Raw genomic sequence first — 14,659 nt, forward strand, 5'->3', positions numbered from 1 at the left:
ATATTAGCAAAAAGCTCAGAAAAACAAAAGTACAATGAAAAAAAAGAGGAAGGCTGGCATTAAAAAAAACAAGTTTGAAAATCACTGCAGCAACTTTGTTGTTCATTTATCTTTTTTTCCATTCTTAGAATTGTTAAGCACAACCGTAACATGAAACTTTATACCTTACCTGTATATAGACCCCACACATGAGGCCGTTTATTCTTTCAAAATGTTGAAGCATCTCATATCTTTTCTTCTCCTTGTAATAAAAAAAAGAAAAAAAACTGTTACGTTAATACATGATGCTTCTTTATGTTTGTTGATATCAGCTGAGAAAGCAGCCAAAATATAGCTAAAAAAACACTATACTGGAATAAATGTAGTGAGATTTCACTGCTGTTATTCTGTGAAGCAGTAAAGGCCAAGGACCAAATCCTTTCATCAGAATTTGATACATTCACATTATTGATGTAAATTGATGTACGATATCCTTTGAAGTATATAAATAAATGAAATATGGATTAACTTAAATTTAAGATGGAAAAAAAGAGTGCAGAGTGCTTCATTTAGCACTCACACGAGTTAGATTTAGTGTACTATACTTTCATAAAAACTAGAATAAAATGTTCTTCTTTCAAAGAAGAGAGTTCATTTTCCCAGAAAAATGTTCTAATCAATAACATTAAAGCTGTACCAGAAGTGGGATGAAAAGAGTCGCCTATCTTGGCAGAGAAACTGAGTATTTGTAATGCAGCACTTCTTATACAGTACTATAAAGAGCAGCGACTCCACAGTGAAAAAGTAATGAAATGTTGCTGTAAATCATGAAAGATCAAAAAGGAGATTTTGATTAGTCTGATTAGCAGAGTTCATAAAAACTATATTACTTTTCAGTATTTGACAGATATAAATGATATTTCTGTAAAACGTCTTCATGATCTGTAAAAAAAAAAAAGAAAGAAAGAAAGAAGAAGAAAAGAAATCTAAAAAAAAGTCTTGAAAAGTTTGGTGGCGTTTGAAATGAAGAACTCGATCTATACTGTGGATAGATCGATCCATCTATTTCACATTCTTACTCAGCATATATGTGATCTCTGTTTTCTCTCACAGAGTCAGGACCTTTCCTAAGGATTCGGCTTTACTGGGCAGGGACACTGTTCGAGCCCTTATGTACTACGCCTTGAAGGTCTGGAGCGATATTGCGCCCCTTAACTTTCATGAGGTAGCTGGCAGTGATGCAGATATTCAAATCGACTTCACTAAGGCTGACCACAACGATGGATACCCCTTTGATGGGCCAGGTGGCACAGTGGCACATGCCTTTTTCCCTGGGGAGAGATTTACTGCTGGGGATACACACTTTGATGATGACGAGGCCTGGACCTTCAGGTCCCCAGGTAAGGAACACACTTTATTAGCTACATCTTTCACAGATGCTGCAGATTTGTTGGCTGCGTTTGTTGGCTCTTTCCATCACATCCCAAGGTGTTCTTTTGGATTGAGATCTGGTGACTATGGGGGCCATTTAATTACAGTGAACTCAGTATCATGCTCAAGAATTCAGTTTGAGATGATTTGAGCTTTGTGACATGGTGGCTTATCCTGCTGGAAGCAGCCATCAGAAGATGGGCACACTGCAGTCTTAATTAGATTAGGTTAGATTAGATGAAACTTTATTAATCCCTCGGGTGGGTTCCTCCAGGAAATTCTGTTTCCAGTAGCACAGCACCGACAGAAGTTGCATGTTACAGATACAATAAAGGGGAATGAGAGTAAGGATATAAGCATAAATATACACATAATATAAATAAAGAATATATAATAGGGATAAATAGGAATACCAGTGGATTGCACATTTGAGTGAGTCTATTGCACAGTGATTATTGCACAGTCGAATATAAGAAAGAATATTAGGAATATTGCACAGTGAAAAAAAGCACTAAAGCTCAGTTGTTCCCGCCCTCCTTTGTCCCCCTGTTTCCCCTCCCTCTCTCCTCCAACAAGGAGTTAAACAGCTTGATGGCGTGTGGGACAAAGGAGTTTTTAAGTCTGTTGGTTCTTGACTTTGGGAGAACCAACCTGTTGCTGAATAGGCTCCTCTGATTATTCACAACCGTGTGCAGAGGATTCCCAGCATTGTCCATAATGTCCAGCAGTTTCTTTAGTGTACTTTTCTCTGCCGCTGTCACCAGAGTGTCCAGCTTCATGCCGACCACAGAGCCAGCCTTCCTGATTAGTTTTTCCAGCCTGGATGAGTCCTTCTTTGCTGTGCTGCTCCCCCAGCACACCACAGCATAGAACAGTACTCCAGCAACCACCGACTGCTAAAACATCCTCAGGAGCTTCCTGCAGATGTTGAAAGACCTCAGCCTCCTGAGGAAGCACAGTCTGCTTTGGCCTTTTTTATACAGGCGCTACATGTTGCATGACCAGTTTCAGAGATATGGGATAGGCATGATCAGCCTTTGTGTTGTTTAAGCCAAATTCTGAACCTACCATCCAGAGATAACAGCAGATTTTGAGACTCGTCGGACCAGGCAACATTTATCCAATCTTCTGTTGTCCCATTTTGGTGAGCCCGTGCAAGCTGTTCCACCCAGTGTGGCCTTCTGCTGCTGTACCCAACCTGCTTCAGTGTTTAGCATGATGCTCTTCTGCATACCTTGGTCATACGGAGTAGTTATTTTAGTTTCTGTTGCTTTCCCAACAGCACGAAGCAGACTGACCACTCTACTCTGACAACTGGCATCAAACAAGGCATTTTCACCCATAGGAACGCTGCTCACTGGATATTTTCTCCTTTTTCAAACCATTCTCTGTAAACCCTACAAGCACAGCCGTGCTACGTTCAAAATCTCTTATATCACCTTTCAACCCTATTCTGAAACTTAATTTAAACCTTTTGACCATGTCTACACGACTAAATGCACTGAGTTTCGACCATGTGACTGGCTGATTAGATATTTGCAATAAAAAGCTGATGAGCACTTGAAGCCAACAACGTGGCTGGTGAGTTGTATTACTTAAAGAGTGTGCCTGAATGAAAAGAACATAAAAAACTGAAGGATGATCTGTTTCTGTGAGACACTTCCAGAGTACTATGAAATAAAGAGCCTGAAACGGTCTGCGTCAACAAAACTTTAACAAAATGAAAAGTGCTTGAGAACAGTTTTGAACTTCCATACTCACCAAGGTTTTTGTATTCAAAACAAGATTGCTGATTGTACTTTGGAACCAAGCTGTGCCTCCTACCTTTTATTCATGTTCCAGATTGTATTATCAATATTTTATCTGTTCGAACTAAGAATATAACATGCTGTGGCTTCAGTGTGGTGACTACAGCAGCATTGACTGTTTTCACAAGCTTGTTAGGAAGCATAAAAGACCTTCTTTCATCTCTTCCAACCGCCACAAACAAAGAATCCACTCCAATGTCCTACCCAAACCGAGGAAATCAGTTGGTTTTTTTTTCAGCAATTAGCACAAGCAGTTTATTGTTCACTGTTGACATTTATTGATCTAATTTTACTATGCCATGGGGCTTTTTTTTTTTTTTACAAGAATTGAGTCTTTAAATTTAAAAGACCAGAGGGAAATAGCACCATATTTAGGGTGATTAAAGTATTTAAGCCGACAGCAAAATGTTTCCTTTTGATTTGTGCCGATCAGAAGCTGAAATAAATGTCTCCACCAGACCACAAAGCACCACTATAATTTGTGATGTCAGCTAACAGCTGCACCAATGACAATCGATGAAAGAGTAATTGCGACACAATGAAACAGAGATGAGATTTCTAGGGTTATGGGCATGCTCTTTTGCGTGGAAGTGCATTTTTATAGTCTTTAACTTCTACTGAGGGGTTTCTATTCCACTCCATTTCATAAGGAAAGGCAATACCTTCTACTTAGTTTTTGTAAACTATTTATATTTATTAGTCAACTGCAGGATGTGCTTGCAAAATAAGAAGCATAGCTAAAACTGAACTAAAAATGGCTAAAAAAATAATAATCTAAATCCAATTTATGCATGCGCAGTCAATAACACTTATATGAATTTTGAATGTGGTTTATTTTTAAACTCTAATGTCTGACATTTTGCGAGTATTATTTGCTTTCTTGCCTTAGATGAGATGATAATGCTCACAGAATCGTATTTCCCAAAATACTAAACCTTTCTTTTGAAAAAAGAAACACCTAAAGATGTGGTATTGGTGCGATAGCTCCTTGAAACAATCCATTGTGATTGTTATATTATGCAATTTTCTTGTCAAATAAAAGTATATTGACTACTTAATTTAGACAAAAACCCAATCGATGAAAACACATAGTCCAAGTCTGCAGGCAGGGTGATTGTTCAATTTCTCTGTTTGCTTTTGCCCTAAAACTAGGAAACATATGTTACCGCAACTCAATTTGCTTCAATTACATCTCCCAACAGCCTGCATCAGTGTCACGGCATGATGACGTGATGCTCTAGGAGTTCAGAGCATCATCTGGGTCAATGTGGTCGTGATTAATGGGAGCAGGTTGCTAAAGAAAAGAGGGATCAGAGGAGCGCTCTTGTCTTCATGACCTCTATTGATCTCTTCAAGCCACACAATTGTCTTACACAGACAAACGCTGACTTAGAAGAGATAATTTAAGCAAATAAAATTCTCTGTGCAAAGACTCGTGCTTCCAGCTACGAATTGCTCAGCGGTGGTGACGGCCTGATGGAAGACCGCACTAGTGTTAAAAACACAGATTCTTTCTGTGAGCAAGAGAGAAAAGATGCTGGCAGTGAATCATCTTACCTTGTTAGATGTTCCAGCCTTCAAGGCTAGTGTTTCACTGCCTGTGATGAAGGGTGAAATGTACATAAAAAAAAATCACATCAGACTCTTTCATTTGGTAATCAGGCATCTGCCTTTTCTTCTTCGCCTGTACTCCATAAAGGGGGGAAAGTGTCTTATGAAAATCCCGTTCGCTGCAGCTTACAGTGTTTTAATGAAGTTAGCTCAGAATTCAGGTTTGTGTAAATGCTGCTTTTATTTTATTTTTTTTTACTGTCTACTTAAATTCCTTGAAGCACTTTAGCACTTCTAGACCAAGATGATTAGGAATTATTGAATTTCAAATGTGCTTGCTCTTTCTGTTGCATTTTAAATTAACTGCAAAACTTTAGTAATCTAAAGTCTGACACTCAGCTCATTTTACAGCAATAAAAATCCATTTTATAGGTAATAAGTGACGTGCTGCATACGCCGGCGCTTTGACTTCTCAGTCTGAGTTATGCTTTGGGGTTTTTTTTTACTTTCTCTTAAACCTAAATTAACTGTTAAACATATTGATGAAATATCACTATGAACATTTTAGGTAACAGCTGGCCTGTTTGCTCTTCTGTCAGACAAAAAAACAGCAACATTATCATATACTCAGCTGGCAACAATAAACCCAATATTCTCTCTGCCTGCATCCTCGGGGAAATGTCTGTCTCATTAACTGCTAAATGTTCCACTATGTTCAACAGGTGGTCGTTAACTTTGAGCCTGTTTACTGTGCGGTGCTGGGTAGGTACTGTCAAGAAGTTAAAACAGATGTAAAATAAAGCTGATTTAAGGAGAGTGACGCCTCGGCCTTGGTGTGTCTGCTTCTTTTCACGCTGATTCAGCTAGCAGCAGCTTAACTATTCAGTGGTCGAGAAGGAAACAGTGGCACTTATTTCGGCATTGAAGTGTGTGTTAGATCATCACTGCCAGTAACTGTTTATACAGATCATCACCCATTAACAGCATATGAAACAGCAACTGGTAGCTTGGTTGTCGTTCCTTCGGCCTTTTATATTAGCTGTAAGCCAATGTAACATTACATTGAGATAATGTAAAGGCTGACGTACTTTCACGAGTATCATGTTCCAAAGACCCTGTTTAAGGGGGGTGGGTGTTGGTTATGGATTATACAGCCTTGATGTTTCCTCTTGTTCAGGTCCTCATTAACACCTCCTCCTGCTATCCATTAAAGAAGAGACTTCACCTGTTTTGATGCCTGTACAAGGTGGTCTCTTTCCAAGATGCCGGTCTCCCTCTTCCCAGAAGGCTGGTGCATTTCTGTCAGTTTGCACCCTGGTAAAGTTGTTTCTGTGTGGATCTCCCTTCTTTGTTATGTCCCGAATGAGCCACGTATAGGACGGGTCAAAGTCATTAATTAATTAGTTATTATTAAGTTAATGTTGACATCGTACAAGACTGTGCTAAAGTCTTTTTGTCAAAATTTTTATCTGTTGCCAAACCTGTTGCCACTCATTTTTAGTCCATTTCTTTGTGTAATGTGGCACACCTTGGCCCTCCCTCCCTGGTTCCTTAATAATGGCTTCTTGGCAGCCACCCTTCCTTTGACCATTTCTTTTCTGAAGATAAACTGAAGGGCCCGATGTCTCTCTTATGCTCAGATCTTTGGAAGATTTCTTAAGGACATGACTTGGAGATAGTGTTCATCTGCTGTAGGTTTTTGGTTTTTAGGCCTGCAGTTTTTCTTTTGTCCTCCACTAGTCCAATTTCCTCAAAATATTTAAGAACCCAAAGCACACCATGCCAGGATATGCTAAGTTTTTGGATAATAGCGCTTCGGGAATTCCCTTGTTGATGCAAAAATACTATTTTGTGTCTGCAAAATAGCGTTTAATGTAATCTTTACCATTTTTCATGGAATCTGCTAAAGAAATGGGAACATATTTTGTTTTGGCAGCAGTCTGCTAATAACAATGTGTCTAAAAAATACAATTTAAAATAAGTTCTTTGCTAAGTTGTTTAAGTGCCCAGAAAATAATTAAATCCATGTTTTCTGTAAGGGCAAAGTTAGACTGACTAACACAGTCTGATCCATTACATTCAAACAGATCGTAGGTAAAATGTAAAATAAAAACATAGATAAGCTACAGAGGACTACAGAGTCGGGTGATAAGGAACAGTAGGAATGTGAGCCATTAACATTAAAAAATATTCTGTAATCTTATGCATCTTATGCACTTGGAGTTTTACATTTTGAGCATTGAATTTGTTTTTATACTGGACCACGAGGAACAGTTGACAAAACGTCCTTTTCTCAAGAGAAAAGCATAAATTTGTATTTTTTGCTTAACCATGGCTTTAGCCTTTCTCTTCATCAGAATATACTGTAGTGTATTATTAACCTGGTCCTGAATCATTGTGCTAGTCATGCTTTACGATGCCTGGGACAACTTTCTCAGTTTTGCTGTTGGCAAGATCTTATTGCAGATTCCCACCTTGGAGCTCATCCCTCTAAATGAGTTACCTGCCTTGTCCTGTTGTCTGAGTTTAATCCAATTCCCACGAGATCTCAAAGATATAATTACTTAAGTGCACCCATCATCTTTCCCCAAGGACACAATTTCAACAAGATTTGTTAAATACTTCTTTGTTAAATAGGTCTCCTTCCTGTTATTTCCTCTGCATTCGTTGGCTTATCAATTAATCAGTCAGTTTCCTCTGGGTGCGTACATGATTATTTAAGTCTTTCCCTCCCCCTTTTAGCACATTTCTAACTTCTGATTTTGACACCACTGATCGCGCGATTCTAAGCCTAGAGAAAGTTTAACTGGACCTGGCATTTCTGCTACTTCACTCAGTTTTATCATATTTCACTGACAGACATTTTAGTATTCATGATAATGATTCGATACCTTCATCTGCTTCATTTCTCTCCTAGGTGGGATACCTCAAAGGTCAATCACTGGACCTTTTCAGTTTTAATTTGAAGTGATATCAGGCCATCTGCTTAACTTTCTTTCCACTGCTATGTGAGAAGCTTTACTTCTCTCTCATGACTGTTTGGCTTCTTCTTCTTTTTTTTGCATGTGGGTTTTTTTACAAAGTGGATTTGTTTAACTTTCCACCATCTCAATCCTGGCAAAACTGACATTGTGGTAATCGGCCACAGCTCATTTACTAAGGCCAGTCACTACATTTTGCTCTTAATAGACCACCTCTGAGAATCTTGACCTCCATTTGAGTTTTAAATCTCATATCACTTTTTGTGAGCGTTTACCTACTTTTTATATTTCCAGATATAATTCAAAATTCTCAGTGTATATTTACATCGTATATGAAATTTCGCTGCAACCCTCTTAACTTGCATTACCTCTATAACCTGTTTATAACCTGGTCCAAAGAGTAGCGGGTGATCCCTTTTTGCCACCAATCATTTCGCACTAAGACAGCTGGAATAGGCTCCAGCCCACATGCAACCCTGAATTGGATAAGCAGAAGAAAACAGATGGATGGATGAAATTCATTTCAAAATCTGTCATTATTTTACTACCTTAAAAGAATATTTAAGGTACATGTCGTTCCAGTTCTTCTACTCTGTGTTTAGTCACTCATGTCTGTGAGCCAGATGTTTCTGCTTCTGCATTTTGTTACAATCGGAAAATGTATTAAACAGTTTTGTATAGCAGCTCTTCGGCCTGCTTAATATAAAGGATCATTTTTGCGCAGCTGCCAGCTTGCCTAATTTAGCTCACTAAATATTCACAAAGGAGCTGATGCAGATCTCCATTTCTCTCAATTAATTGTGACATCATATAATAGCTCTTTGCATACACTTTGCAGCTCAGAAGAAGTATTGTCTCCAAATGCTGATTATGGGATAGGCAGAGTTACATTTATTAATAGAGCCTGACCCGATACATTGAGAGCGATATTATTATTACACTGATTATCTTTGGAGGCTAGTAGCACGAAATTGGAGTATTCCAAAGATATAATTGGGGTCATTTCAAAACAGTGTCACCATTACATGTTTATTTTTGTCACACGTCTCACTCGGAACAGATTTTGATTTCCAAATGAAAAGTTGGGCATGCTTTTTAAATTACAGTACAAGAATCTTGCTTCTGTTTGGTTTTCCTTCTTTGGAAGCTCAGCGGGGTTCACAAAGCTTTGATTAATACTTAAAAATGTGAGTTTGCTTCTCTGGACACTTTTTCACAGAGTTCTAAAAAGTAAAGTTTATTTATTGATGTCAAGTTTGATCAGCTTTCTATTTGGGTTTTAGCAACGAGAGGTTGCACTGGAGTACTGCAGAAAATTAGGCCTTTAGTATACTTTCCAGTGTTCTAGATATATGTATAGAAAGTCCGTCGGGGAAAGATGCAGAAGCAAAATATGTGGGTTGAATGTTACCAGAAGACTTTGGATGAAGTATAAAAACTCCAATCCAATACACAAGTACTTCTGCATAGATTCCAACATTTACAATAGGAATGCCTTGATGTTAGGAAGTCCTTCACCTTAAACCATCTTTAATTGCCCGTCCCTCAGCACCACGCCAGTGAATACTTTATAATTATTTTTAAGCTGTGTTTGGTGATTTGCAAGGAGTTTTGTTAGGTTAGGAAATCGCCAGAGTTGTCTTGATAGTCATGATTATATTAATAGACTTATTAGATTAAATGGTGTAATTTTGAGTGTGGATAAGGAAACAAACAATAGTCTTTTGTGAGAAAGCCCAAGTTCTTGCAACCCTGGGCACTGCCTTCTGTTTCCTTAAACAGACTGTTTTTATGGTGTTGCAATTACAGGTTGTAATAAACTGCTTTTACAGAGAGACGTTTTGTTTCTGATTGAGTGTTACAAGTTTGAAAAAGCATGTAGTTCATCATTTGTTTAGTTTAAGAAATCAGTTATAAAAATCATTGATAGAGAAAAAGGCCTCAGGAGTTTCTGAATCATCACCCTTCGTTCATTTACCACATGAACCTAGTTTAAACACAAATGTGTAATTTAAACATTTGTATTCAAAAATATATACAGTGACCACCCTGTTAAAAAAAAAACCCTCAAAAACACTTGCTTAAAACTAAAAGTACTGGATTACTGAAAATTCAACCACCAAAACTATTTTTTTTTTATTTACTATTTTTTCTCACAGTAAATTTGAAAAAAACAAAAACAAAACATAGATAGCAACAATAATTATTTTTTTTGATTGAAGAGCTGGTGCATACCGGTGGATTCGCCATTACAGAAACATAAAGAAAGATTTTGGTAGTTGGCAGTACCATATTAGAGCAGCTGTGACATAAACCTTACACTGGGTGGTGATCTAATAAATTTGTTAAGCACTGTATAAACCGATTCCAAATTGGCACAAGGTAATGCAAGGTCATAATAGCGCATGGATTGGCGCCAGATGAAAAGGATAGCCCTTGGCTAGTTGTGTTCTTGTTTCTTTCCGTCTACCTTATGTTACACCATTCTTATTAAACTTTTAACCAAATGCTGCAGGCTATGTTTGCAGCATTCTGGACTCATCATGTCATATCCAAGAGAGTATTGTACCTTATTGCATTGTATTTACTGTGCATTAACGTAGTAGCACTTGTTTTAAAATATTATATGTTATAATAACCTGGAATTACACAAATTGTTGTCAGTGATGTTATTGTGCTTACTTTCTTTTCTTTTTTTGTCTGTTTTTTTTTTTTCAGGCATGGGAGTCTAACTCAATGAGTCTTATTCATCCACGTAAATCTCTCTTTGTCCGAAGGCACGAGCATTTTTTTTGTCTGTCAACCTCAGATGGGTTGTAAATGCAATGACACGGTGCCTACTTTGTTCTGAATCCCTGTTTTCTCCCTCGATCCTTTCATTTATCCGCACTCCCTCTCTCCACCTTGTGCTCATGTAGATTAGAGTTGGCATTTGGCTTCTGGAAATCCCAGGTGCAGCAAGCACAAGTGCACTTCTCCAATTGTCCTTTGTCTTTTGACAGAGCACAGCGCTAAGACGTTCCCAAGTCGAGGCCAACATAAGGTTAACAGAATGCTGATTTGATCCTAGTCACCGAGGAACTCTAAGCTAGCTTGGCTCGACTCGCCCGCAATCACATTTTTGCAAATCTAAATCTCAAAAACCAGGTTTTGTCTTGCTTAGCAGAGCCAAACAAGGAGTTTTTGGAAGCGTTGCCTTTTCCTCTTAGCTCAACATCCAGGGAAATGTGCTTTAATAGCCTGCAGCCTCTTTGGGTGTCTTTCCACACTTAGGATTTGATTGGCAGCCCAGGGGCTCAGGCAGTATTACCATAGTTATCTCACTGCACCACATTCCTAACAGCACTCACAGCCACAGGAGCTGTCTGTCACGCCTCTTAACTTGCAACCTATAGAGTTCACTCATAAAAGGGATAAACATGCAAACAGTGGCTATACGGGTTTTACAAAAATCTTTAAGCAGCTAGGTGATCTCAATCAAAACTGGAGGTGCTACAGGCAAGCTATGGTTAAACTGCAGAGAAGAATATAGTAGTTTTATGCTATGTCACAGTTTCACATTGATAACATCGCTGTTTTCTCTTACTGCCCTAAAAAGGGCGCAGGTTAGTTTTGAAATGTTTAAAGAAAGGAACGAGAAGGTGTTTCTTAGGTAACTTTTCTTGTCATGCTTGTGGCTTAATCTTTCTACCGTGGTGAAGAGCAGCAGTAATACTTGTGTGCAGCTACTTCTTTGATTGAAGTCAGTTCTCTCTTAAATAAATTAAGAATAGTTTCCAGAAGTGCGTCTTTATGTTTTATTCCTGTACCGACCTCTAATGTGCATCATTACTAATGCAGGTTTTTAATAGTCTCACACAGTCTTGTCCACTTTGAGCAGGTATAAGACCAAAAAAGTCAGATATGCATGTAAGGCTAATGAGTGTCCCCCTCTGTGTCTGCCTTAGAATCTCATGGGATGGATCTGTTTGCAGTCGCAGTCCATGAGTTCGGTCATGCCATCGGCCTGGTGCACACATCAGCCATAGAGTCTATCATGAGACCATACTACCAGGGTCCCGTGGGAGACCCGCTGAAATATGATCTACCCTATGAAGACAAAGTCAGAGTCTGGCAGCTCTACGGTATGAGGTTTCCATTCCCTCTGCATATCGGTGTGTGTGTGTGACTGAAACAGAAAGGGATTGACAAGTTGTGTAGAGTACTGTTATTGATTAATGAAAACGTGGCTGGAGTTAATTGGACCTCTTTATGGCATATGACCTTATCACACCATTCCCTGATATACAGAGTATCAGTGAGCTGAGAAGACTAATGATCATGAGCTGAGAATGAAGTGCAGGAAAGAATGTTAAAGGACGGGACAGAATGGAGGAGAATGAATTGAACTAAATTAAAGATAGACAGACACTAAGACAAGACTGCTATATTTGGATATAATAAAAGAAACACATACAAAAGATGAACAACTGAGCAAGCAATTTTTAAAAATGTGCAAAATGTTCAATTCTTTCTGGAAATTGATGATTTTTATGTGACAATATAAGTCATCTTTTTTTTTTCCTACATGAAGGAATAAAACAATGTAATGTTTTGCCACGTTTTGTTTTTCCTCTTCAAATGAAATCACACGTATCCCTCTCAGGTGTCAGAGACTCAGTTTCCCATACAAATCGACCAGGAAACCCCTCCCAGACAGCTGAACCTCCTGTTCTACTGGACCTCCCCGAAAACAGATCCACACTCCTGTAAGTAGGACACCTGGTGTACTTTCAACACAGTGCAAATAATTTAATGATTCTGGTAGCCTAACACATAAATGATACACTTCAACCTTTCATCTTCTCTCTTTCTGCTTTTCTGGCCTTCTCAAACACACACACAAACGCAAAATTGTGGTTTATTCTTTTTACAAGCCCCTTTGGGTCTTTCTGTTCACTGCACTAAAGATGTTGGAGTGGAAAGTGTAATAAACGTCCCCAATAGATTCAACCAGAAAAGCAAAACTAAGTAAAAACAGCCGCTTGCTACCTCCAAAAGCTGTTTCTCACAGCCCTGCCAATTTAGTGCGTTCAACAGCACAACATATCATGTTCCAGATGTGGTCATTATATTGCATATTATTCTTATTGCATAATAAATTGCACATTATTTAACCATTTAAACTAATGCTATAGTCCATAATAAAGAATAAATGTTTTAATTGTTAGCCCTTTTAGCTAAATTTTACGTTTCATGCTATATTGAAATCCGCCTGCTACCCGCTGCTTCTTGACCTCCATGCATACACACAATTTAAAAGCCTTTTAAAACCAAGGCAGAATAGAAGCCCATTTTCCATCAGTAGTATTGGCCTTTCACTGTCCTCATCACTCACTTTTCACCCACTCCATGTTATCATGATGCGTGGAAAAGCTATATCATGCTTGCCAAGGGTCACAAATGCTGACCACTAGGCAGCAGAGTTTCATTAAAAGAGCTCTGAATAGAGATCTTTGTTGATAACAGGAGAGCTCTCGCCCTCCCACTCACAGTGGCAGGTCTGTAGTGCTATTGCCTTGATAATTGACAGGCTGACCACGTCAGTGCTTTAAATCACTTATTAGCTTGTGGGATAAATGTCCTGAAAGACCGCACCGTTTCAGTATGACAGCATTTCACCTCATATTTAGCCCATTTAATTAAAGGACATAACATGCACATTTGTGCACACATTAAGAACATTTCTCATTAGATGAGTACAATCGTGACATTTTTCTATATGCAAACAGCTGCAACTCGGTTGGATCGTTTTGGGTTCCTTTATGTTTTATGTCTAGTGGGTATGCAGCATAGTAGCGAATATGATTGTAATTGTAGTAACTTCTTTGCTTTTTGAAAATACTACAACCTTTTCCATCTTTTGTCTTCATTTCTTTTTTCTGCTTCCTATTTTTTCACTCAGACTGGCACGGGATGCTCCAGACAGATGCACCAGTCACTTTGATGCTGTGGCCCAAATACGAGGGGAGGCCTTCTTTTTCAAAGGTATTCAAATCTGAAAGGAGAAAGTCAGAGTGAGTGAGTGAGTGAGTGAGTGAGTGAGTGAGTGTGTGTGTGTAATTATGATTGCTTATTATCACTATTAATACTACAGCTGCTGGAATTGGATGAGATACAGGTGTGGCAGGAATAAGGCACGGCGGGTCCAGGGATCAACGTTTTCGGACATTTTATTTACAACACCTCACACACCACACACACCTGAGTCCCCGTGTTTTAACGTGGCGGGCGTGATTGCGGATGCCGTGCAGGTGCGTCCGCCCTCCCTGCACGCCACCGCAGACCACGCCCCACCACACACCCCCATCGCCCGATTGAGGCCGGGGTGTCATCCGGCCGAACCTACTCCCCACCGGTTCCCGACCTTGGAACAGAGCAAAGTCCGTTGCGGAGGCCGCCCACACCTCCAATGGCGGCGAGCCTTGTCCGGGGGTCGGCCACGCCTCCAGGCAGCCCGGCAGCCCCTCCCGCGACTCCTCTTCCTCCAGCCGGTGCAGACCCTCGCGCGCCTCGTCTGCCGCCTCCGGTCGGAGCGGCTCGTCCACCGCTCCCGGCAGGAGCAGCCCTTCACCCGGCTGTTCCCCCTCCTCCGGCAGGCGCAGATCCCCGCGCGCCTCGTCTGCCACCTCCGGCTGCTCAGGTGCCCCACGCGGCTCCTCCACCGCTTCGCTGTCCTCGGTACACACCTGTGGGGGTGGCGCCCAGGCCCAGAGCAGCGCCGCCAGCTCCCCAATCCGTTGCAGGTGGCGCTCGGACTGGTCCTGTAGCTCTGCCTGCTGGCGACGCACCTCCGCCGCCTGCTCCCGCTGGGCGGCCGCCATTTCGGCCACCCTCTGGGCCAGCTCCCCCACTCCCTGGCTCCGATAA

The 14,659-nt window shown here is 40.1% G+C and overlaps 1 protein-coding gene across 2 annotated transcripts in view; it reads left to right on the forward strand.

Annotated features, from left to right (window-relative positions):
* The window catches only part of mmp17a (matrix metallopeptidase 17a), a 93,721-nt gene that overhangs the window by 67,016 nt on the left and 12,046 nt on the right, over positions 1–14,659 (forward strand). For both annotated transcript variants that reach the window (XM_087843632.1, XM_087843633.1), the window contains 4 exons: positions 1,093–1,379; positions 11,698–11,874; positions 12,396–12,498; positions 13,695–13,777. In XM_087843632.1, the coding sequence (XP_087699758.1) occupies positions 1,093–1,379; positions 11,698–11,874; positions 12,396–12,498; positions 13,695–13,777 (650 nt within the window). The remainder of the gene's footprint in view (positions 1–1,092; positions 1,380–11,697; positions 11,875–12,395; positions 12,499–13,694; positions 13,778–14,659) is intronic.

Source organism: Neolamprologus brichardi, chromosome 7, assembly GCF_056152115.1.
Source record: "Neolamprologus brichardi isolate AB-2024 chromosome 7, ASM5615211v1, whole genome shotgun sequence".
Taxonomy (NCBI): domain Eukaryota; kingdom Metazoa; phylum Chordata; class Actinopteri; order Cichliformes; family Cichlidae; genus Neolamprologus; species Neolamprologus brichardi.